Source organism: Sciurus vulgaris, assembly GCF_902686455.1.
Source record: "Sciurus vulgaris genome assembly, chromosome: 13".
Classification (NCBI taxonomy): domain Eukaryota; kingdom Metazoa; phylum Chordata; class Mammalia; order Rodentia; family Sciuridae; genus Sciurus; species Sciurus vulgaris.
The window spans coordinates 79,413,412-79,438,211 of record NC_136474.1 but is presented as its reverse complement, the minus strand read 5'-3'; the positions used below and the strand labels follow the sequence as shown (position 1 = coordinate 79,438,211).

General features: G+C 38.7%; 1 protein-coding gene across 10 annotated transcripts in view; it reads left to right on the top strand.

The window, feature by feature from the left end:
- The window catches only part of TCF4 (transcription factor 4), a gene marked incomplete at its 5' end in the record, with an annotated part of 345,132 nt that overhangs the window by 107,142 nt on the left and 213,190 nt on the right, over window positions 1-24,800 (top strand). For all 10 annotated transcript variants that reach the window (XM_079109488.1, XM_079109478.1, XM_079109490.1 and 7 more), the window contains 2 exons: window positions 12,801-12,862; window positions 16,107-16,203. In XM_079109488.1, the coding sequence (XP_078965614.1) occupies window positions 12,801-12,862; window positions 16,107-16,203 (159 nt within the window). The remainder of the gene's footprint in view (window positions 1-12,800; window positions 12,863-16,106; window positions 16,204-24,800) is intronic.

Genomic DNA, 24,800 nt, shown 5'->3' with positions numbered 1-24,800 from the left:
CTTTGCTATGTTAGGAAGGCATCTTTTCTAATCAAACTCTGCTAATCTCATCAGATAAATCATTATTCTCTGCTGACAGCTCAGGCTTCCCTGGACCCTTCCCTGCTTCTTGTTTTCGCTCAAGATGCCTGGTTATTGTCATTCTTTGGGTCTCTGCATCCATCTCCCTTCAAACTAATGACATTTCTGCCATTCCTGAGGAAGAGTTTCGGCTTTCCACCATTCTGCAGACTGGATCTGTGAGGCAGGATGGCAGAGCTGCTCATCTCTTTCTGACCGGTGTTCCCCTGCTTAGCAGATGGTGGAGGCGTCCGTGTCACAGACCTGTTAGGACCACATGCTCTTCTCTTGACTGAACCTAAGAAACTCGAGTTGCCGCCTTCCAGTCTGTTTCAGTTCCTACCCACAGGGCTGGACTGGTACAGAGGCAGACCTGCTCTCACTACTTGAGTTAGGCGTGTGTTTTAAAGTGCTTGAAGGTGAAAGTCAGGCAGCGGCATGGTTTGGGCGTTTTTGTCACAGCTCTGGGCCTTGTGCACACTGACGTCCACTCTAGCCGTGGTGGTGACACAGGGCAACACAACAGGAGATGGGCAGTTTTGCTCCCACTGCTGATGTGATTTAAAAATGCATGTTGCCAGACAGGAAAACTCAATCATTTAATACTATCCAACTTTCCCCTGTTAGCAAGGATTCTCGTGAACTTTAGCCAGTGTTCTCTACTGCCTGTTGGAGTTAAAAAGAAATCATGGCAGCTCGGAGGAATGAATGTGAGTCTAATGACCTCCTTCTAGTTCTTTTTCTTTTGATTTTATTCTGCTGATATTTTGGTCTGTAACTTCTCTTGATCCCAGTTTCATAGTCTAAGTGATTCCAGATATATCACTTTAATGGACATAAATAAGAAAAAAATCTGTGGAAAGAAGCATAAGACAAAAGGTGGTTACATTATTATGAAATGGGAAACCTTCAAGTCAGGTCTCTTTGATCTGATTAAAAACAAAAGGATATCAGTTGAACACATTGTCACACATGGGATCTGTTTGGGATACGATCATTAATATAAAGAACTGTTCAGTAATTCAAGACTGTTTCATATGTGTGTACACGCGTGTGCTGATTCTGTACACACGTGCATACCACGTAAGGAAAACCTTTGCTAGTGTTGTTCGGGCATTTGACTGACATGAAATTGTGAAGAAATTTTTCTAAGCCTTTCTAAGTCAGGAAGGAAATTCATTAGCACTGTTCAATTTACATAGTGACAAGGCCTTTATCCAAAGGTTAAAGGGACCATTCCACCTTACATTGATTACAACAAGTTAACTGGGCAGTACGTGCAGGGTCTGTTGGAATGGTGGGGCTCTTCTCAGTCTTCCTGTGGTCAAGTCCCCCTCCTCATGTTGTCATGCCCCACCTCTAAAGGTGGGAATAATTCTTTTTAAGTGTCAGGTCACATCCCCCTAAAATTTTTGGAAATGTTACCCACTTTAATTTTGCCAGTCTGTGAGAGCCACACAAGATGTTTCTCTCTGTCCTGAGTGTGCTTTCCTACCCACTCGGCTGTAATTGGGAAGTGCTATTGCTTAGGTAGGTCTCTTCTTTACATACTGGTTTGTAGAAGGTTGGGGAGGGAATGACTCCAGAATAGATGGTTTGCCCTGGCATTGCACATTACCCTAATTCACAAGCCTGTTGTGCAATTGTGTCTTCATTTTGGTTGAATTCCTTTAAAGTTAATACAGTGAAACCAGGCTGGTGGCACATGCCTGGGATTCCAGCCATTGGGAGGGCTAAGGCAGGAGGATTTGCAAGTTCAAGGTTGGCCTCAGCAACTTAGACCCTGAAAATAAAAAATAAAAAGGGCGGGGGGTAACTCAGTAGTAGAGTGCCCTGGGTTCAATCCCTAGTACCAAAAGAAATAAATAAGTACATAAGTAAATAAATTGAAAAATTTAAGTTACAGAAGTTAATAATAGCATGCTATGTTTAACTTGTCCCTCTCCTCCCCACTGCCCCCCAGGTGGTAATGCTATGAGTAATGATGGACACCTGGAAATGTCACTGGGTTATAAATGATCCATTGAGGAATATTTCTTATTAGAACAGAAATTTCAGTCAAGTTTTGCATTGATTGCCTTGCACTTACGCAGTTGTAAAAATCACTTGCGCAGCCCAGAGGATCTGTGAGACTAGCTAGGAAACTATTATCTAGAATTATGATGGGGAGAGAAGGGTTGAGGGTTTTTCACTTTTTACTCACAGAGTTTTGTATTTTACATTTTTTCAACTAACCCATAATTAAAAATTAGTTTTAATGGTCTTGAAGAATCTTTCCATAGATTGCTGATGAATTCAACAGGGGAAAATTCGTTATTATACATTGGAGAATGTGCTTAATACCTTGACCAGGTGATCAAAAGTAGCATAACAAATGAGATGAAGACCAACATTCCATTCCGGGGGGCTGTATCCTGGGCAAGACCGACTTCCCCCTTTCTTTTTGAAGTACTGAGGTCAAACTAGGGCCATGCACTTGCCAAATAGGTGCTTTACCACTGAGCTACATCCCCAGCCCTTTTTGTTTCATTTTGACACAGAGTCTTGCTAAGTTGCCCAGACTGGCCTCAAATATGGGATCCTCCTGCTTCAGCAGCTGAGATTACTGACCTGTGCCAGCATGCCCAGCTGACAAGGCCACTTTTGCAGTGTTATACCTACCTGACTATAATCATAAGGAAGCATCAGATCATCTCAGATTGAGAAACATTCTATAAAATAACTTGTATTCTTCAAAAATTCCAGCATCACAAAAAGAAGTACCAAGGGACTATTTTTGATTAACAGATGAAAGAATTATCACAATTAAATGCATGATGCTGGACTGAGTCTTCTACTAAGTGTGGGGAACTACCAAATTCGGATATGGATTATGGGTTGGATGGGAGTATCAATGTAAATTTCCTGATTTTGATTACTGTTATTTTGTTTTTAGGCATGCATGCAGAAGTACCAAATGTAATTGATGCTGCCTACTCACAAATGGTTCAGAAACAGCATATTATGTAGTTTAAATTGCACTGTTGTTAAAAACATAAAAAACGATAGGAAGAATTTAAAAATATGTATTTTGACCTCAAAATATGTATTTTGCTCTTAATTCCCAGGTAGGGCCAGGGTATCAGTGTTTCTTATGCAGTTCATTGAGGTATTTTGATTCTTAGCTTTTGAGAATCACTATATAGTGCCTGAATCAATTATAAGTTCTCCTTTTTGAAAGAGTTGGTTGAATCATATTGAGATTGGTCAGGTGAAAATAAATAAGTTTTCTAAAAATTATAGTGGATGGGTGAAAATGGATTTTGTTTAGTTTGGGAATAAGGAGGTATAACGTTGTTGTACTGTTTCTGGGTTTTAGCTAGTCAGAGGAGCCCACAGTTGACCAGACAACTTACTATTCTGAATATACCACAAACATTAAATGTTTTACTTAAATTTCCATTCTCTTATAATTCTGTTTAACAAAGTTGTATATTGGTTAAGTACCAGACTGTAAATTTAGGTGAAATACTTTCTACTGAGCTCATGGATTAAAATAAAGACATTTTCCCTGACCCAAGCCATTACAATTTCACATTTGTGAAGTATTTCAAATTCATTTTTAACGGACTGTTTCCCTTCAAATACATGTGGAGGTAGATTTATAAAACTGTAAACAGTGTATCCATTTTTACAGATTTCCATTGTATGTGGTTGATACTGAATTACCTCTTTTTAATTGTAACAGATGAAGAATTAGTAGTTTAAAACGGTAAGAACTGCATGTTCTGCTGTGATCAAGGAATTAGATAATCTGGCTTGTTTGCTTAAGGGTTCTGTGTCTTGAGACTTTTATAGGGCAGTATTAAAGCTCTGAGCCTTCTTATTATGCCAATACCCAGAAGATTGCTTTAATGAGAAGTAAAGGGCCTTTTTCCAATTACAAGGGAATAACTGTATTAAGTTCCTGTGTTATGTCAACCTGCTTTGATTTGATTACTCTGAAAGAAATGGATTTATCTGTCAGTGTTACTTAATTAAGCCTTCTCATTGATGTTTTGCAGAGTAATATAGTGTGGTTTGCACATTTGAGCCTAAATATGGAGAAAATTGGCCTAAAACTAAGACATGACCCCTGAAGATAACATGGAAGATTGATTGGTTGTCATTGTCAGGTCACAGGATGCGGTGTTAAACCGAAGTGGAAAGATTGTGATGTTGAAATTCTCCTTTCAATGAAAATCTGTTAAGGAGTGATTATTTTAAGTAAAATAACACAGCTTCCTGTGTTAGGCAGCTGGACTTTAGGGAAGAATTTTGAGTATTTAAAACTGTTATCTTTCACCAATATTGGTCAGGCTTCTAAGAAAACAAGAACAGATGAAATGGAAAGAAGTATATTTTGTTCAAGTATAAAAGGGAAAAAAGCAGAGAGAACGTCGTTTGGGAAGAGTGGACCACCATTGTGACCATACTGAGCGATTACAGCTTATGGTCAGTTCAGTTAAGCCAGTCTCCCTTCCTGGAACCTCATGAACAGCACCCCAGGGAGTACAGAGGTGCAGGGGGAAAAGAAGAAAAGATAAAGCTGCTGTTATCTTTGACTCTTTCTCCCCACAACATGGGGATGTATTAGGTAAATTGTTAGCCAAATAGGTATTTTAAATATTTTGTATTTCTTAAATCATTACAGTATTACAGATTTTTTTTAAACATAATAGTTGCATGTAATTATATATGTAGTTTATCAGTTCTGTGTGTTGTTCTATAAGGAAGTAAAGCATATTCTTAAGTTTATTCCTCTGTTTAATTTTCTGTTTTCTAAAATTTTTACCTATTACATCTCACACTTTGTGATGGGTATTTGCAAATATATTTTTTAAAAGGTACCTAGCACCTGGCTGAAAACTTCTCCACAGTAGCTTTGCCTTTAATTTAGGAACTTTGAAGCTTATCTGTGCAATGTTGGAGTGAGGTGATGTTTGCCACCGCCCTATTCTTTCCAGATCTTCAGATATGGCTGCTCATTTCTAGTTGTTAGCCTCACCTGATTCCAGATATCCACTCTCCAAGAATATTATCTTAGTAAGACTGATTTTTATTAAGTGCTTTTAGAGTGGTCACATTTCAAAAAGTCAAAGGAGGCACATAAAATTCACATTATTCCACTCTTGCCTCAGGTTTTTATGCTCCTGTTTCTGAGCTCTTGCTTAGAAGCTGGGGTCTAGGAAGAACTAACTCCTCTTCCAGGAGGAAAATCTTGACTACCTAGCCTCAAAAAATTCTGGATTTCACATTTGTTATCCAAACTGGAATAATATTCAAATTAGATTATCATTAACAACTCCAAGTATAGGGCTAGATACATAGTAAAGTCTTCAAGATTACTTTCATTTCAGTTTCATAACTTTAACTGTCTACCTTGAATTTTCAAAAAGATTTCTGAGTTTCAAGATAAGGAACACCGTTGACATAATTGTAACATGGTAGTTATACACTTCCTTTTGCTATCTTAACATTACCCAAATTGCATATTGCATGAAAATGCTTTTCCCTGTTGTGTAACAGTACACAATGGAATTAATTCTCTATTAAGTATGTGAGATTATTTATTGTCATTTTGGAAAAAGCTCATTTTGCACTTAAAGTAATATTGTTTTAAACAGTGTTTAAAGGATATATTAATGGACATTTAAACTGGAGGTTAATAAAGGCTGACGTATTGCAATATTTCCCTTTGGAACAATTTTTTTCTACTATACTTAATTCCCAGAATATCCAGTTTGCCTTTACACGCAGGATTGTGTACACACACACAGGTGTATCCTTTCAGTTTCAGTTTTGATATGGAACTCATTAATTTCTAGATAGCCAGAGCTGGCAGCACTGGTGTGACAATGGAAAGCCCTGTCCTGCCTTCCCTGTATGTGGCGTGTCTTAGGGTTTGAGTATCCCCACAACCCTCGTCCTTCTCCCAGAAGTGCTGGGAGTTTCTCGGCAGTGCTCAGATTACTCATGATGAAGCATCAGATCTTGCTTCTAATAGAAAACAGAAGCTATCATGGTTGTGTGGCCAGGGTCTATCAATATTTGGAGCTCCTCAGCTCTTCCTGTGCCTGTTCTCCTACTCAAATTTGACTTCAGATTACTCTACTTAGAGCTCTTATTATACTGGGTGCTAATGAAAATGTGCACATCCTTAACACGCTTTTTGCTGATGAAATATTTTGAACTCTAAATTCATCTGGCACTGACAGAGAGCATATGCCATCTCAGTTTGTGTGGGGGGCTCAGCCAAGGGTTCTTCCTGGACTAGGAAATTAGTAGGAGCTACAGATGTACGCAGTCTGTATGTCTCCATGATGGTGTGGAGGATCTTTAATGGTGTCTGTTGTTGCTGGGAGAAGGACTTGGGACAGCGTAGACAGACTTCAACATGTTTCAGAATGACTATCTTTCCTGGAAGAACTTAACATCCTCAAGTCTCCAAACACATTCTGAGGGTGTAGAAGAGCAGGAATTTATAGACTTGGAGAATATCACTGGTTGTTTCATTGGAAAACAGTAGGGTCTTGGATATTTAGCATGTTCTAGGCTCAAAGTATGGAAAGAACCAATCCACACCTCTACTTTTCATCAACACAGGTAACTCTCATACTTACTTATTTCAAATCAAAGTTAAACATACATAGTATTTAGGTTCTTACTCATTTCAGCCTGTGCAACTTTTGACAGCACATTATTTATGTAGCACACAGAGAAATGTGCTGTTGTGGTAAAGTATGAAGGGAGTCTGCTAAACTGAACCAAGTCACTGACCAAATCTAATGTTTACCGAATTCCCACTGTGATTGTGAGGTTTGTGGAGATGGTGGGACTTGTATAACCTCAATATTTTGTGTGTTTCTAAGATCTAAGAAAGTGTATTAAGTGTCTGACCTGTTCAGCAGCAATGGAAGTTATAAAAATGTGAAGCTCAGATTTCCTTAAATAAATCACACTTTTACATATTTCAAGTGGTTTGTATGTCTTTGAGATTGGAGAAGATTAGTGAATTAGGCACTCTTGGTTGGGATGGGTGACTGTGTATTTACCAGGGATCAGGCACTTCCCTAAGTTTTAAACAAGCGTAAATAACTCATTTACTCTAACAATAATGCCTTAAAGTTGCAGGTGATGCTGTTCTCTTACTGTCTGTTAAATATCAATTTACAGTGGATCTTGGATTATCACTTCTGTTCTCCTTGACCCAAGAGGCCTTAAATTTTCTAGGTTGGCAAATGTCCTCAGGGCAAAAATGTCTTTTCTTCCTCCCTGGATTCTAGCTTTCACTTTGATTTTGGCTTGATGATTCCTTTCTATCTTGTCAGCTCATTAGTATTTTAAAGAAGATGTAAGGAAATGTTATCCATCATTTTTAGTTTTCTGTGGGAGAGTTGTCCAAATATACTAGCCTGCCCTATTTCCAAGAATGGAAATCAAACTCGCTTATTTTATAGTTCACAAAAATAAGTTCAGAGAGGCCAGTGACTTGCTAAGACCATGGAACTGGTTAAGGCAGAGTCCCTGCCGAAATCCAGGGCTTCCCCCCTGCTCCTGCAACTCCCGATGCTGGGAGTTGTAGGGTTTGTTCAGTTTGGTTGTTTTGATCCCACTGTCCACTATAAGCAAAGTGAGTATTTTAGTAATCAAATAAAATGTGCATGGAAAAAATCATAGAAATGAAGGATTATATCAGCACATTTTTCCTTGAAACAGAGTGGTCCTATTTCTGCCTAAACTAACTACGTTTTGTTTTGGCACTGAAATGTCAGACACTTTAGAGGGGGCTCGTGCAGAACTAATCAAATACAATGAAAGTTTGTGGATTGCCATGTTACCTCCCGGAGCAAATGTCAATCTCATGGAAGTGGCCGAGTCTTGCCTAGTTGGGATAGAATAGGGAGTCTGAAAAATCAGCACGAGTGGTTCTCTCATCTACCCTTCTCCTGTTGCTCCCACTGCCAGGATATTGCCTTGGCTTTTCACTCCCATCCTAAAGGGAGGATGGCACCAGAACAGGAGCAGGGCGAGAACTGGATGTCCAGATAGCGCATTTGTTACTGTAAACCCACAATGGAGCTCACACACCTTTCCTGTAGATTGCTTTTCCTCACCATCTGGATGTACACATTCTCATTCAATATTGTACCCTGCTTTCCACCTGGTGATATTTTAATTCAGTGAGGAACCAATGGGCCCACCCACCGTTGGGCACCACCCAAGATATTGAGAGGTACTTAGGGAGTTAAGCATGTTTCTTTCCTATAAGTTTGTGTGGTATAAACACGTAGCTGTGTAGCCGTGTGGACACCTCTGTGGCTATCTGTGTGATAAATCCTGCATGCTCAGTGAGCTGTAATATTGAGCCCCCTCACAGACCTCACCTGAGTGCCATTGATTGACACTGTACAGCTCCGTCACATTCTGTCCAGTGTTGGGGGCTCTGTGGGCATTTCCATCAAGTTTACTATCAGGGCTAGTTGTATTTCTCCTTGGCACTTTGCTGTGTTTATCTGGTTGGTATTGTCTTGTTTCACTCTTTACCTACTTAATAACTTCTAAGCTTGGACCCGAATCTAAGAATTACCCAGTTTGTCACAGTGAGCATTTTGATAAACCCGTTCTACCTCTGGGTTTATTTTTTCAGTTTTTTATGTTTTATTCTCTTGAGTCTCTCAAAAATTTTATATAATTAATATTGTGTGAGGGCTAGGTTTGTAGCTCAGTGGTAGAGTGCTTGCCTAGCATGTGTGAGCACCAACTGTCAGCACCAAATATAAATAAATGAATAAAGGTCTATCAGCATCTAAAAATTTTTTTTTTTAAATTGTGTGTGATTTCTTTACTTTTTTGTGAACACAAGAGTGGATGGAAGCTCCCAAATGAATACATTTGACACTGTCTGGGAAAAAAGTGACAGGAGAGAATACTCTAGCTGGTGGTAGAGAGAGAGGAATTCCTACTAGGGAGACATTTCTGGTGGCGGAGGAAGAGTATTCACTGGGTTCAGCATCCCACCACACCTGTGTTTTTATGTTCTAGCTCTGCTGTTTACTGACACGTTGGCCACCTAAGCTTCATCTTTTATATATATAAGATTGGGAGACTATAAGACTATATTAAATTGTCTAGCATAGTATCTGACATACACTTGGGCTCAGTGTGAGCTACTATTCTTTTCTGGGAGGTGTGGAACAGTTTGGGCAGAAGGAATAGCAGGAACAAAGACATGGCTGTCCTGAAGCATGTGCAGGGTTCAGTGGGGCGTACGAAATTGCCAAGTCAGGGTTTACAGAAAAGTTAGTCCAGACAGGATCCAGAACAATGCAGATGAGATGGGAGCGTGTACTGAATGCTGCTGAAACTGGCAGCCCAGACAGGAATTCTGCAGTGTGGAGTGAGACCGGCCGTTGTAGATGTGTGGGCAATCTTGTGGTTCTCAGATACCTGTGTACCTGTGTACATGAAAATTACCAAGGGACCTTGTTAAAACACTTTTTTTTTTGCCTCACCCCTGAAGTTCTGGATTCAGTAGGTCTGAGATGGCCCCTAAGAAACTGATTTTGGAATGAGCATGCTGGGTGATTGATACATAGGTGGATGTATTTTAAGCTCCACTGGACTAGTTATTGAGGAAATGCTTGCTCACCAACTGGCAGGTCTGATGAAGCTTGGGGAAGGGAAGATGGGAACAAATGAGTGAAAAGTACATGTTTACCTTCATTATGAATGACCATTATCCAAACTATAGCTTTGTCTCTTATTGCTATGGGTAAATGAGCACCAGTTAAATAGATTTTTTTTCCCCAGATAAAATACAATTAGAATTCATATGACGGTTCTGTTTATTGGGTTTTGTAGAGCTGGTGATTTGTCCTCATCCTCTAGATCTAGCAGAGTCCGAGGGAGGGAAGAGCCTGTTCAAAAGACAGCAGTAAAAGGGAGGAAGCAGAAAGGAAGGCGCTGGCAGCATGAGGCCAGGAAAGAGCAAGATGGAAATGGGAGAGAATGGGAAAAGAGCAGTCGGAGCTGATTGGTTGGAAATCTATCTGTGAAGGAACCCAGCCAGTATTTAACCTGTTTTGAAAAAGCTCGACTTCCAGCATTTTTAATTAGTGGATTGCTCGCTTTTGAAATTGCCCAGTTGGGAATATTCAGGTTTTGATGTGTTTTATCTGCTTACTAATTAGCAGGCAGCTTGACCATCATTTTGCCTTTATTTGGTGGACAGAAGATGTATATAAAGGTCCCTTGAAACATTCCAGGTCAAGTCAGGGTTCTAATGTGTAAGACACACTATTTAAAAAGAGTTCTTACTAAACTATAAATCCAATTTTAATACATCTTTTTCTCCAACTAGATTCTTTTTGCTCTAGCACAGCGCTTCTAAATCTCCACATAGCTGATATTTGGGACCAGAACATGTTTTATTTTAGGACACGGCTTTGTGCCTTTCTGGAATGCTTAGCTGCATCCCTGTTCTCTGATCATTAGACATCAGTATCCTCTCCTTCACCCCATGTGGCCAAAACCAAAAATATCTCCAGGCATTGCTAGTGTTATTTGGGGGTCAGCATTGCCTTCACGGAGACCCACTGGCTTGGCAGTATGGTCCACTTTCATCCGGGTCTCTGTCTACCTTACGTATTTCAAATTCTTTTTCTGTTTGAAAAGATAAAATTAGTCCAAATAATGTGAAGTCCTATGGTAGGTAGAGGGAGTCAGGTCTGTTCCTTTACTAGTTTTTGGCCAAATATAAGAGAGAGCTCTCAAATTAATCCAAGTTGGCTGTTATAGGTGAAGAGGAAGTTGAGTTGTACCAGACTTTTGAAAACTTGCAGTGGTTGAGAGATTTTGTTATATATACACTTTTTTTTTTGCTGACAATATGTTTTTTATTTTTATTTAAGAATTAAGAGAGTCATGTAGTCTGCAAAACGTACTCTTGTGAGAATCCCAGGGGTTGTAACTTCTTCAAGTACTTACTTCAGTTCAGAATATACAGGATAGGCCAGCATGTTGGTTGTTAAACAGCAGATTTGGGGAAAGTTGTACACCTTCTCTCCAGGCTCAGTGTAGTCCCTAGAGCTTTCTTCATGTGCCTTGAAGCTCACAGTGCACTGATTCTAACCGTCCACGGGGGACATCTGTTTGCAGATGCAGTGTCTTCTGAAGGACCAACCAAAAGGAACTGAAGTACTATTTGTTGATTTTGTTGCTCATGTATGTGTGTGTGTGTGAGAGAGAGAGAATGCAAGTCTAGTGGTAATAGGTTAGTTGCTGTTCCATCTCCCTTAAGACATTCTGTAACACCATGTACTCTACGGTACCCAAAAATAAATCAATTAATTATACTGTGATTACTTCTGCTGATAACAAAATAGCAGTAATAAAAAGAATGACAGTAGAACATTAAGAGAATAAACAATATCACTGAAATGTTAGGAAACACAATCAATGGGCTTGTGTTTCCTGGACTACAGTTTCACACCCTCCAGTTCTGTCAGGGCATGTTTGTGACGGCTCTCTGTTGTCGACTGTGATCAGAGTCATGTAAAGGGGAACTTTTCAGGCTTACAGTGGGCTTCTCATCCAGAATCTCAAAGGCATTCCTAAATGGAGAGTGACTGCTCTTTAAAACACTGCAGTGCTTTCAGCACTGAGGCTGGTGACTTAGCTGCTCCACGCTCCGTTCTCAGTGTTTGCCACTGGAAGGACTGAGGGGCCATTTCTTAATCAGGTCAGCCTTAGCACTTCGCTGGGAAAGAATTTAATGGATTCTGACTTTCTGGTACTTCCTGTAGTTCTCTTCATCATTATTTATCTAAATAAAATATTGCTTATTTATCTATTTAAAATTATTTATTTATTGGTACTGGGGGGCGTTGAATCCAGGAGTACTCTATTCTGAGCTGCATCGTCAACCTATTTTACTTTATTTTGAAATAGTGACCTGCTAAGTTACCCAGGCTGGCCTTAAACTTGCAATTGTCCTGCCTCTGCCACCCTAGTAGCTGGAATTATAGTGTGCACCCCTCCGCTATCTTGCTCTTGTAATTTAACAACAACTCTCATTTCCACATCTCAAAGCCCAGGTTAAGGATTATAGGCCAAGTGATGCATCTAATTGTTAAAAAACAATTAAAAGAGAAAATGTTGTCTCAACCTAAATAACTTGAAAAAAGAAATCCCTGTACTGTACTGGTGGAAATAGACTACTTAGTCCATTTTTTGGCTTCTATTTGCTGTTGTGTGTCTGTTGTCTGGTGCCATAAGCTTTTATTAGAGAACAAAAAATATTCAGCAGCATTAAACTAACAGCTGTAAGCATTAGTGTGGATATTTATCTCAATTTAGCTTCTCTTTTGGATTAAGGTTATGTTAGTGTATTTTTAAACTTATTTTGTTGAAAAGATTTTAATAAAACTTTAAGTGCAGTTTCGTGTCTATAAAAATCAAGGCTATCAAACATGGTGAAGGATGGAAGTAATTTTTCTATGCATACCTCTGGTTCCTGAGGGTCCAGTTCATTTCTGCTGTGAATTTAAATGAGTTAATTTAAGTAGATGGGTCAGAAGCCACTATCATCATGGTAGCCCTGTGCCTGGTTCTTAATTAAAGGCAACAGGAGATTAATTTGAAACATTAATTTAAAAGTGCATATACAAAAAGAAAGAATTATTGCAAGAAAGCCTAAAGAACTTTTCTCTTGTCCCTAGATGTAGAAGACAGAAGTAGCTCAGGGTCCTGGGGGAATGGAGGACATCCAAGCCCGTCCAGGGTAAGTATATCTAATCTCTTCTCCCACAACCAGACATCCCACATATGTAAATTGACAAACTGAAGGGGAGTTTCTCATACACACGCTGATACACACGCGTGCTTGCGCGCGCGCGCGCACACACACACACACACACACACACACACACACCTACCTGCACAGATACATGTGCATACGAAGATTAATGAGGATCAGCTTGTCCTTGGAATTTATTTTTTCATTCTCTTTTTGAATACTCTTTCAGAATTTACACCTGTTCCATTTGGTCTAACCAGAAGAAAAAACCTCCATTAAATACTTGGCGTTAATTTGCTAGTTATTGATCTAATATTATAGAAAATTATTTGTTGTAGATAGAATAACTGAAAACAAAATCATAATATCCCTGTAACCTTGGTGTGAATAGACTCTGGAATCATCTGGAACACACTGTCTGAGGCCTGTCCTCCCAGTGCAGACTGTCTCATGAGTCTGGCTCCATGTCATGCTGCGTACTCATTCCAACAGCAGGCCCTTTGCTCAGCAGTTGGATTCCTTCATTTATTTAGTCTCAGATTTTTGCTGCCCTTTTCCATGGACTTCCTTCATCATTGGTTGTTCCTTTGGGTGTATGGGGAAGATCATGGGATGGGGTAGGGTAGAGGGTGATGCTTTTGGGTTTTTGTATGCATATGACCTTGGGTATGTCATTTTACCTTTTTGTTCCTCATTTTCCTATTTGTAAAACGGAAAATTGGACCCAGAGTTTCTTCCATTTCTAATAATTTAAAATACTTGACACCATGTCTTTAACTGATTTTTTTTCCTAAGCCCTCTAAAACCCATATCAGCTTCTATTAGACACACACCACACACCACACACACACACACACACACACACACACACACACACATCCAAATTAAAAGTAGATTCAGTGCACATGTTAAAACATACACGTCTCGTTCCCCCAGCTGGGCCTCTGGGTGAAACGCTTTGTAGGAAGGGGAACTTTTTACTGCAAGTGTTCACATAGTTTGGGGGGGAGGGGGAGGACTCTATTTTGGTATTAGAGGCAGGGGAGGTCATCAGGCTGTCAAAATGAGGACATTTTAGCAACTCATAGTTACACATTTCCACCTGTCCTTGGCACCGGGAGCTCATGCTAGTCTTCAGGGTATAGCAGGATCTCTAAGCTTACTACGAACTTTGTTGAGCCCCACAGCAGCTGTTGAGCTTGACATTCTAATACATTATATGGGTGGGTTGAGGAAATCTTTCCTCCTCCTCATGTTACAGTCTGCACTTGCAGAAATAAATCCATTCCCTTTGACAGCAAGTAAAGATGATAGAACTCCCCTTTCTTGTTTAGTTCATTCAGATCTACTTAATTTCTTTGTCTTACATACCATTGTATTATTTGCAATTCAGTTCAATACCATGTGTATTGAACTTTGTAAGAAATAAATATTTGTTATATTATTTCTTACTTTATGAATTTAGTTCATAGACATAGTACTTTTTGGGTTTTGGCAAACAAGATCCATTTAGAATCATCCTGACTTTCTTTTAAATTTAGTGTTTATGAATTGCCATTATTCTTAAGGCATATATTCATGAATGGTTTTGAATCAGTATATTATAATTTATATTTTCCAAACCCAGGGAGTTTGCATGAAATAGATCATTTGCAGACTTGGACCCAGACGGCCCCACCACACCCCTCTCCTACTGCCTTCAAGTGGTGATGTTATCTTCCTGCAGCACTGCACTGAGGATTAAATTAGATAATGCATATTAAGCTTCCAGTGTACTGTCTAGAATGAGGACACTTAATAAATAAATAATTAGTATTATACAGTGCCTGGTTATAAAACCCATGACAGGTATTTATAAAAAGTGACATCTTTTTCTATGTCAACATATTGACAGAATTAGGTTACGGCATCATCCAAGTTAATTTTTATAAATGAAGAATGGCGATTGAAAACAGACTTGTTTGTCCTCTGGGTTCCAATCATTCCCCAGCGAGGTGACGTGCCTTTTCATTGTTCATACAGCATCCATCTTTTCTGTGTGGGCAGATCCTGCCCTTTGGCTAACATGCCAACTGATACCTCTAAGTAAATTTGACTTAGACTTTATGGGCAGCTTAACCAGCTGAGCAGAGTCCCTCTCCACTCCCCCTTTTGGCCACTTGATATTTATTTATTTATATATGTATGGACTGTGGTTTGAATCATATAGATGATTTTAATTTTTATATGTTATCATATTTCTCCTCTAAAATTTGAGTGACTGGAGAACTTAAAACATCATTTTAGTTTAAAATCCCCAAACAAGGGGATATTATATACATGCCCAAAATTGTCTGTCTTAAAACTGATTTTTTTGTGTGTGTGACATATTTTGTCCAACTCTGGACATATAAGTTTATACTAAAGCTTTGATGTTCATAGTTGTGTTTTAATATTCCTCACATTCCTATGTGTCAATTACTAATATAATGAACCCATTCTCTTAAAACCACAGTAGCAACTGTAATAAAGTACTGAAACTTCAGCATCATAAAACCAAATGTTGTTGTTTAAATACCTCTACCCTGGTCTCCCAAAAGCAAATCATTATAGGCTGTGGGTAGTTTTCCCTTATGGCACAGTCTTGATTTAATGTTGGTTTATCAAAAGAATAATTTTTAATATGTGTAGTAGACTTCCTGTGTGTCTGGTGTTTTACATGCATTATTTCATTTAACTATGTCAACAATTCCATGTAGTTGATACCAGTACTATTAGGAAATTGGACCTCGATAGATTCCAGAGCTCTTTCTTAACCATTGTCCCTATGAAGGTTAGCTTCCTTACAGTGAGGTTCCAGTTTCAAGGGAATAATGTACTCCAGTTGCTTTGGGTGGGAGAGATTGCAGTAGTGTGGGTATGTTTATGTGTTGAGTTCTTTCTTTTTTTTGGTACTGGGAATTTAACCCAGGGTTACTTAACCACTGAGCCACATCCCTTCTTTTAATTTTTTTAATTTTTAATTTTTTAATTCTTTTAATTTTAATTAAAATTTAATTTTAATTTTATTTTTTATTTATTTATTTTTTTTTTGTATTTTGCACTGAGTTACTTAGGGCCTCATGGTAAGTTGCTGAGCCTGGCTATGAATTTGTGATCCTCCTGCCTCAGCTTCCCAAGCCACTGTGCCTGGCTTAGGTGCTGATATCTTGATGTGAAATTGAAACCTACACTATTATTTTATTTACAGAACTATGGAGATGGGACTCCCTATGACCACATGACCAGCAGGGACCTTGGGTCACATGACAATCTCTCTCCACCTTTTGTCAATTCCAGAATACAAAGTAAGCCATGTTTTAAATTATCATGCACTTTTCAAATGCTTATATTTTACCATGGAGGAGAAACCTGCCTCCGACAGAGGTTGCCAGTTCACTGTGATCTCCAGTTGCAGAATAGTATTGGCAGTCTGTGCTTGTTAATAGTGCATCCATGACTTAGTTCTGTAACCATGTAGAATTAAATAATTTCAGTGGTACTGAATCACTGTGGGAATGTTGTCTTCCTTAGATATACAGCACTTGCCCAATTTTAATATTGAAGTAGTAGTTTTTGCAGTTAAGGTCAATAAAATCAAAGTGGTGAATACTTCTAATAAAAATGTCATTGGGCCTGTTGGTTGGCAATGATATATAAAATGTGTGAATTTTTATTATCGGATTTATGGAAATAAATAATGTCAATGGGCTTAGTGTGTTTAAATCAGAGTAGGGTGTTCAAGTGGTACTGTAAAAGCTGTTGTGTATTTATCAAGGTGTGAACTTTAAGTGCTTATTGCCTGGACAGGCCCATCCTGCCTTACAGAAAGCAAGCTACATGCCTGCCTGTAATTTGAAGCTATCTGTGAATTTCTATCTTGCTCTTCATATTGGCTTCCTGAGCATAGTTTTCTGCTTTTAACTACTCTGTCGGGATGTTTGTTTAACAGCAGTAACCTGAGTGATGAAAAGATAATTCATAATGGCTTAAAAGGTCCCAATAGCTGACTACTTCAGTTTTGATTGAAAAAATGATCTTTGTTCTAGTTAATGCATTCTCAACAGTGTTAGTGAATCTTTCAACGTTCCCAGATTCTATTGCAAATCTGTCAATAAATGAAGTTAAATTTCCTGACACAAGCTGTTGGACCATTCTCCAAAGGAAAGACACAGCAGTAATTAGATTATTCTGAAACTGCATTTGCAAGTGCTTCTAAAGTATGTCCTGGTTTTGAAGCCTTGGAAGCTATGCCAGTTTGTTAACATGTGGGTGGTCAGAGGACTCTTTCAGTCATCTAAAAAAAATAATAATAATAATCATCATTAAATCAGCTATTTAACAGAATTGTTTTGAATGGGCGTCTTGTATATTTTGCCTTTGGGTGTGTCCTCAGCTTTGAGGATAAACCTAACAAAGTTAGGTTTGATTTTTACTTTTGTGCTCTTCTTTAAATTTCAAAATGGTAGATTTCAGATGCCTGTTTTAACTTGATAACTAAAGAAGGATCCTAGTTCTGTAACAGTTGTTGACAGGGAGATCTATCAAGCCTCCTGTTTTTGTGAAATGTAGATAATAGATATAGATAACAGATATATTTGTCAGCCTAGATTTTAAAGGACAACTTGAGACTCTTCAGTGTTGGTAGAACAATTTTAATTCTAACATCTCTGCTTCTGTGTTCATCTTCATCTAACTTCACAAAATAGAATAAAAGATTAATTTGAAATTGAGTCTTGAGGAATAGCACCTAAAGAATCTATTAACTTCCTTAGAAGATTTTTAATATTATCCTCTGATGAGCTAAAGTAAGTTCTTAGTATTCATATTTAAAAGTTTATATTACATATGTGAAAAACTTTAAAGAGCAGCTTGGGGAAATTACTACTATAAAATATACCAAATAATACAAATGTATTAAAGAATTGTTTTTGTTCATGTTTCCTCATGGTCAGCTGTTTCACAAACCAAGTTAGTTCTCAATCCAGATAGTATTTAAAATATAAGTGGGTGACAGTCTGCTGTGCAGAGAGCCGTTTCTTTTCACTTGGTTGTTGTTTAAGCTGAAAATCCATGTCAGCCTTGCTCTTTTATCCTGTCTGCCTTCCTTCCCATTAAACTCTTAAATATGGAGGCCGAGACAGTCTCCTGCATTGTGATAGGAAATGCTACTATGTCCACGAGGCTCCCACCCACTGTTCCCAATGAAAGGACTTCTCTGTTAGATAAGCTGTCTGGTCTGAAACATGGCTCTTTATTGTTTACAAACTGCTACATTTTCCACCTCAAGCAGATTTTTGCACAGAAAAGAATTGTGCTTGGGCTAAATGGTTTATCTGACATTAACGGGGCAGTGTCAGACTTGGGTCAGGGAAGTCGCCCTTAGAGCGAGAGGACACTGCTCAGTGTGCAGAGAAAGAAAAAGAGAGAAAGACATGGAAACAAGTATGAAATACCTTCCATTTTTAGTTAAGAGGGGAATTAAAAAATGTTTTTAGAGAATGATGATGATATCCCCTCACCTCTGTTTTCTCTCATCCTAAATTTAGCCTTCTTTATTGGCTTGGGTGTCTTAGGGCCAGATTTGAGGAACAAAGATTCTCATTGATTTTGCCCAGGCGACTGTTTATTTAGAATGAAACCACTTTTAAGATGAGCTGTGTTTTGTGTTATGTTGCACCTTTACAAAGAAAAGACATGTCATGTTTAAGAAATTAAGGACAACCAGTTTGCAAATAGAGATAAAAACAAAGCAAGCTCTTTGGGGAACAGGTTGAGCTCATAGAATATATGTGGTATTCTAAACTGTTCTTTGTGTCCAAGCTCATATTCTATATTATATGACCTTTGTGGACATTTTCCTTGAACCAAAAAAAAAGTGGTATTAGACTTTACTACAAGTTTTGAACAACGATTCACTTTCAGAATCTTTAACTGGTTTTCATTAAAACTACAAAGGACTTCTTTACATTTCAAAGACTCAATTACGCCATGATGTCACATTAGGGTAAAAGCTATAGCATCAGAAATAAATCAGCCACTTTATTGGAGCAGATTCTCTATTGTCAAATCAATCAAGCCTGTGACTGAATTAGGCGTCTGCTACAGAAATAAGTGACACTAATTTTACAGGAAAGAGTTATTAACTGCAGATGACCTGATTTTTTTTGAAGGGGGGAAGGTAAACTGTTTACTTAGTAAGGTTATATTTTACTGCAAGCAGAGAAAAAGTACTACACTACTTTCTGCATTGGGGAATGAATCTTACTATATATTTTAAATATTTTATTCTTTATGGCAGTACACTATTTTAGGGAAATGAAATAGGCATTTGCTAACAAATTTGCCCATAAACTGCTCAATGGTAACAAAACCTTTCATTACAACTCTGAACCTTTATTTCAAATGAATGACTTTACATAAATATTACAGTTTGGAATATAATAAGTTTGTTCAGTATCAAAATACTAAATGCTCTGTTTGTATCTCCATCTCAAATTTATGCAAAACAGAATATAACTGATGAGTGATAAAATATTTAATATATTTTTTAGATATGTTCCTGTATCTGAAAATAATATCCTGTTTCATAGTTTGTGAATCCCTAAAATAAAATAAATGAAGACATTTGTACTTATGTGTGTGTGCACACTCAGATACACATGCTTATTATATGCTAGAAGAATTCATGGCATTTCTTGGGTTTTATAGTTGTTCTTACTTTTTTACATCAGTTTCTAATCATGCTTACCACAAAGTTTCAGTCATTGATATTAAAGAAAAATGTACTGAAAATTAATGAAAAGCAAGCTTCTAATTTAAAAAATAATAGGTATGAGTAACTTTTTATTTGTTTTGATGTCAGAAGGGTTCATCAGAGATTGAGACCGAAGAATTGACCACCTGCATTACCAGTTCATATGCTACCCTCACCCGTTGTTTACTAGTGCTCGCTCATTAAACGCGTTGGGTAGATGCAAACCAGTTTGCACTTTGCCTTAGATGGAATTCCATGTGCTGTTTTGTACCTGGAGAAAATAAGTCACTTCTTGGAGACTGGCTATGATTATTAATGATAATAATGTACACTACATCTGTTGAAAACTTGTTCACTGCACTTTTAAAACAGTGTGATTAAACCTTCACAGGTGGTCAGTTGGGTAGCTTTCAGAATATTGCTAATCGGACAGAGAGGTCATGAGTCTGTGTCTTTAAGGAGATTATTTATATGCGATAGAATACTTTAAAAATCCTGGCAAGAAGTGTATACAAAGAATATGGATTTTGTAACATTCTTTTTTTCTTTTTGCCAAGCATTAAACTTGCAAGTCAGTGTTCAAATGTTTTTACAGTGGTAGACAATACATTTTCTAACTAAAACTCTTTGATCTAAGGAAGGATCTAAGCATGTATTTTCCTTCTATTGTTCCAGAGCCTTAATTGAAAACCAGATTGAGGATAAGTGAGCATGTTGCCCAGTAAGATTATCTACATGAATTGGTGACTGAAGGATGTGGAAAGTGATACTTTTGTACAGTTGGGTGCAGCTTAGTTCAGCATCAACTGCTGCGTCTTCACATGTTCCATTGTGAGTGGCTCCGTGTCCTTACTGTGGCGTTTGGTTCTTGTGCTCCTGACAGTGTTGCACCGGGGCCCTAAATAATTCAGTGCCATAGAGTAACTGGTTTCTAAACTAGCTCAGTGGAACATTTTACTGCAGGATTAGACTGAGGTTTCAGGCAGAACTGAAGAAAGCTGCTGGCTTATAGGCTGACCTTTGAATCTCATCTGGGTTAGCGGTTGATATTTTGATTTGGTTACTGTGGTCATATTGTGACAGCTGCTAGCTCATTATAATTCGGTTCCTCTGCTCCGTTTGCCTAGCAGGAATATTTAGGTTTGTATTACTTCAGAGTGTTTATGGCTACCCTGAGTTTAGCCCAGCATAAAGGTGAAGTGTTGTGACTGCTTTCAAATCCCAATGGCATAGGCGAGCGCCACAGTGTTCTTGTAAAGCGGCAAATGGGAGTAGACACTAACGCAGGGAATTTTTCTTTTCATTCAAAAACTGAAAATACTTAATGAATCGGCTCATACTAGGCAAACTGTTTTTGGAAACCTTAATGTACAAAGGAAAAGCATGACCGCAAAGAAATATAATCTTTCCAAAGCATGGGTAGGATTTTATTTGCCCTTGTGGTCAGTTTTCCATGCAGGAATGTAAATATTATAAAATAGCCAAACATATACATTAATAGCAATCATTCAGTGTTGGAAAGCTCCAGAGATTAAATAGTATTTAAGAAACTTCACACAAATGGAATTGTGAATATAGATGTCAGCTCTGGAAATTTTAGGTCACCTTTAAAGTGTTCTGAGGATGGATAGAAGAGCAGGCTGCTTTGCAAGTTCATTAGTTAGGGACATCACTGTGTGCACGTTCAGTGCTTCTCTCCCGCCCCCCGCCCCTGTTCTGAGTTTGGAACTTGGGGCCTCACACATGCTAGAGAAGTGCCTAACCACTGAGGTGCATCCCCAGCCATGGTGTCTGGTTTTTTTTTGTCACTTGACCATTAAGTCACATCCCCAGCCCTATTTTGTATTTATTTAGAGACGGTCTCACTGAATTGCTTAGTGCCTGGTTTTTGCTGAGGCTGACTTTGAACTCCTGCCTCAGCCTCCTGAGCTGCTGGGATTACAGGCGTGCGCCACTGTGTCTGGCCCTTGTTGTCTTTTCTATGGCATGTTTTAACTTGAGGTAATCAAATATCATCTCTTACATTTCGGACTGATATGATACCGGCAATTCCTGAGATATGAAATCTTTAATAGTGGTCTTACTTGATTTTATTTTCTGTGTTTGAGACTTTTGAATTTTTAATTTATTAAACTTAAAATATCTTCCTGAAATATTAAGAGAGATGATTATTTTGGGTGTCATCACAAGTGATTTTAGCAATCCTGACTGTTGAACTAAGACTGGGAGTCAGAAAACCTGGGTTTTCTACTCTGCCATATCTGCCTGTGGTCCCCAGGACAATGTAATTCACCTCTTCAAATTGAGGGAGGCACAGCCCTTTGGATATTCTTGGAGGCAGTTTTCTCATCTAATGGTCCATTGATCTTTCAGATACACCATTTTGTCCTTATACTATATTTGATCTTTAGAGATGTTTTATTGATGCTTCTAATTTTGATTTTTTGAATATCTTCAGGTAACTTTTGTAGTGATGTTTTCTCCAAACATCATTCTCCGGCTGGGGTCGCGGCTCAGTGGTACAGCACTTGCCTAGCTTGTGCGAGGCACTGGGTTCGATCCTCAGCACCGCATAAAAATAAATAGATAAAATAAAGAAAGGTATTGTGTCCATCTACAACTGACAACAATTTTTAAAAATGTAATTCTTTAGAGCCTGTTGGCAACTGAATGTTTCTTTTATCCCCCCACTCTTTCCAGATCTATAATTAATGGATTGGAAGGATCTGGGATAAAATAATAACTCAGTAAGTTGGATCACCAGGAGAAGTGTTAGACCCAGGCCAATGCTTGGCACAGAGTTGCAGGGCTTCAATAAATGGCCATTAAATAGCTTACTATTCGAATGAATCAGGGATCCAGATATATAGGGTGTAAACCCCTGAAGGAACAGCCCGTAAATTAAAGTCTGGCTTACATCTTCCTGAACATGGAGGGAAACCCTAAAACAGTCAGTAATATAGAAATCCTGTTTTTATTTTATAATTCTATATCCTTGACTGTACTGAACATTCTCCTAATGTTAGGGTATAGTTCATGTTACAGTGTGGTAGATTTCATTGTTCACAATACATACCACAGATTATTTGATGTGTAGGTGGCAATAAGTAAAATCAGTAATATTTTGAAGAATGATTGAAAGAAGTTGATCGCACCCCATATTCAGTTAGGCACGAACATTTTCATTCTTCTCTCATTAGTCTGTCTTTCTTTCCATTTTGGCACCTTCTCTGTGATATAGCACAATTAAAAGTGTGATTTATCAAATACTGTTATAGTCAGAATGGCGTTATAAAACCTGGTTTTATGAAATTAGGAGAACTGATCAACTAGAAAAAAGTTTCTTGAAGATGTAGGGCCAACAGATGTAGGTCTTCAGTCTGCCTTCTAAGTACTTAAAAGGAACATCTCTCACATAGAAAGTTACTGACACTAAGAGAAAATAATAATCATTTATCATAAAAAAGTAGTTTGTATCAGGAATGCGTTTGCTTGGAAAAACCGGAAAATGTGACTAATAATGACTTGAACATAAATTTTCTCATTCTAGAAGTCTGGTGGCAGGCCTTTGCTAGAATTTGTTTGCCACTCAGTGATGTCAGTGTTGGTGGCTCTGTGCTTCTTTTGACCTTGCTTTCCTTGTCCCAAGACGACTGTCACAACTTCAGGTACCAAGTTGGGGAAGGGGGAATGCCCCTTCTTCCTCCCAGCGTGGGAATGGTAATGCATATGTAGCTTCTACAGCCTGTTCAGTGGAAACAGGAAAGGAAGAGTGGGGAATTCCTATTAGGCTTACCAAGGTATAGTGTTTGATTCATAGTATATTTTTTTTAAAGGAAAAATGTGGAATTTTCTATTTAACAGTTTTGAAAATTAAGAACAAACTTCCATGAAATAATTAAAACCGTAAGAGTATGTCTCAACTCTATATTCAGGTCAACAAGTTAAGAGTGAACGACAAAGAGACACAGAGTAGGTTAAAACATACTGAGAAGAGGCAGGTGGAGGAAGTCCCAGCTTGGGAGTGTTGCATGGCAAGGATAGAGAGCGGCATGCTGTTAAGGTTTTGCCTGCAAGGCCCGAGCCTTCTTGTCTTAATTCCTTGAGCAGGGCAGCAGCCAGTAACCCTCTCTTGCCTGCATTCCTGACCGTCTTCTCTTTTAGGTCTCCTTGACTTCCTGCCAACCTGTCCAGGGTACCTAGGTCAGGCAGTAGGCTGTAGATCCGGCCACCAGCCTTTACCCCAGTCTATTTGGTGGCCTTTGGCAAAGCCAAAGGCCAGGCTCACTCTCACACTCTCCTGTAACACCCATTCAGAGTAGGCCTGGCACCTTGGAGCAGCACTGTCCTGGGACATGCCATTACAAGTGACAGACAGAGATCCTCCTTCTCCTGGACTGCTGCCAAAACAGTCTCCAGGGAGCTCACCTCCACCAAGCTGCCATGCCACCGTGAAGCACTCAGACAAGAATGCCCACTGCCTGGGGGAAATCCCTCCATTTTCATTTAATATGTACACAGTTGTATTTGTAGATTTTTAATGTGGAGGATTAGGTGCAGCCAAAAGACATTTAATTTTAGACAACATGCCAAGACTGGATGAAATTATGAGAGCTGCATCCAACTTTTGGCCAGAAGTTTCTCAGCCCTGTTGAACAGTATCGTGGCATGAGTCAGGTTGGTGAGATGAGAACACAGGTGGGGGAAGGGCCATCTATCATCATAGGTCAAAAGACTGGGAAAGAAATAGTGCTATTTTTATTTAGTAGAAAAGTTTTTCTCTAAATTCTTCATTAGGAAGATGGTTTCTTTGAATTGGGCATAAGCTTGACCCTTAAAACGTGTTTGTGACAGCATCAGCCAGTACGTGTTCCTTGACTGATCCTGGATAGGGGGTTAGACATCACATTTCTTAAGTTCCTCAACTCCCTGGAGAATCTTCTTGGTACAGCTCAAGAGGCCTGAAAACCTGACGTCTGTGAAAATTGTGTATCTACCTCAAGTGCTCTTTTTTTTTTGGTGGTAGTGGTAGGGTTACCAGGGATTGAACTCGGGGACATTTGACCACTGAGCCACATCCCCAGCCCCTATTTTGTATTTTATTTAGAGACAGGGTTTCACTGAGTTGCTTAGCACCTTGCTTTTGCT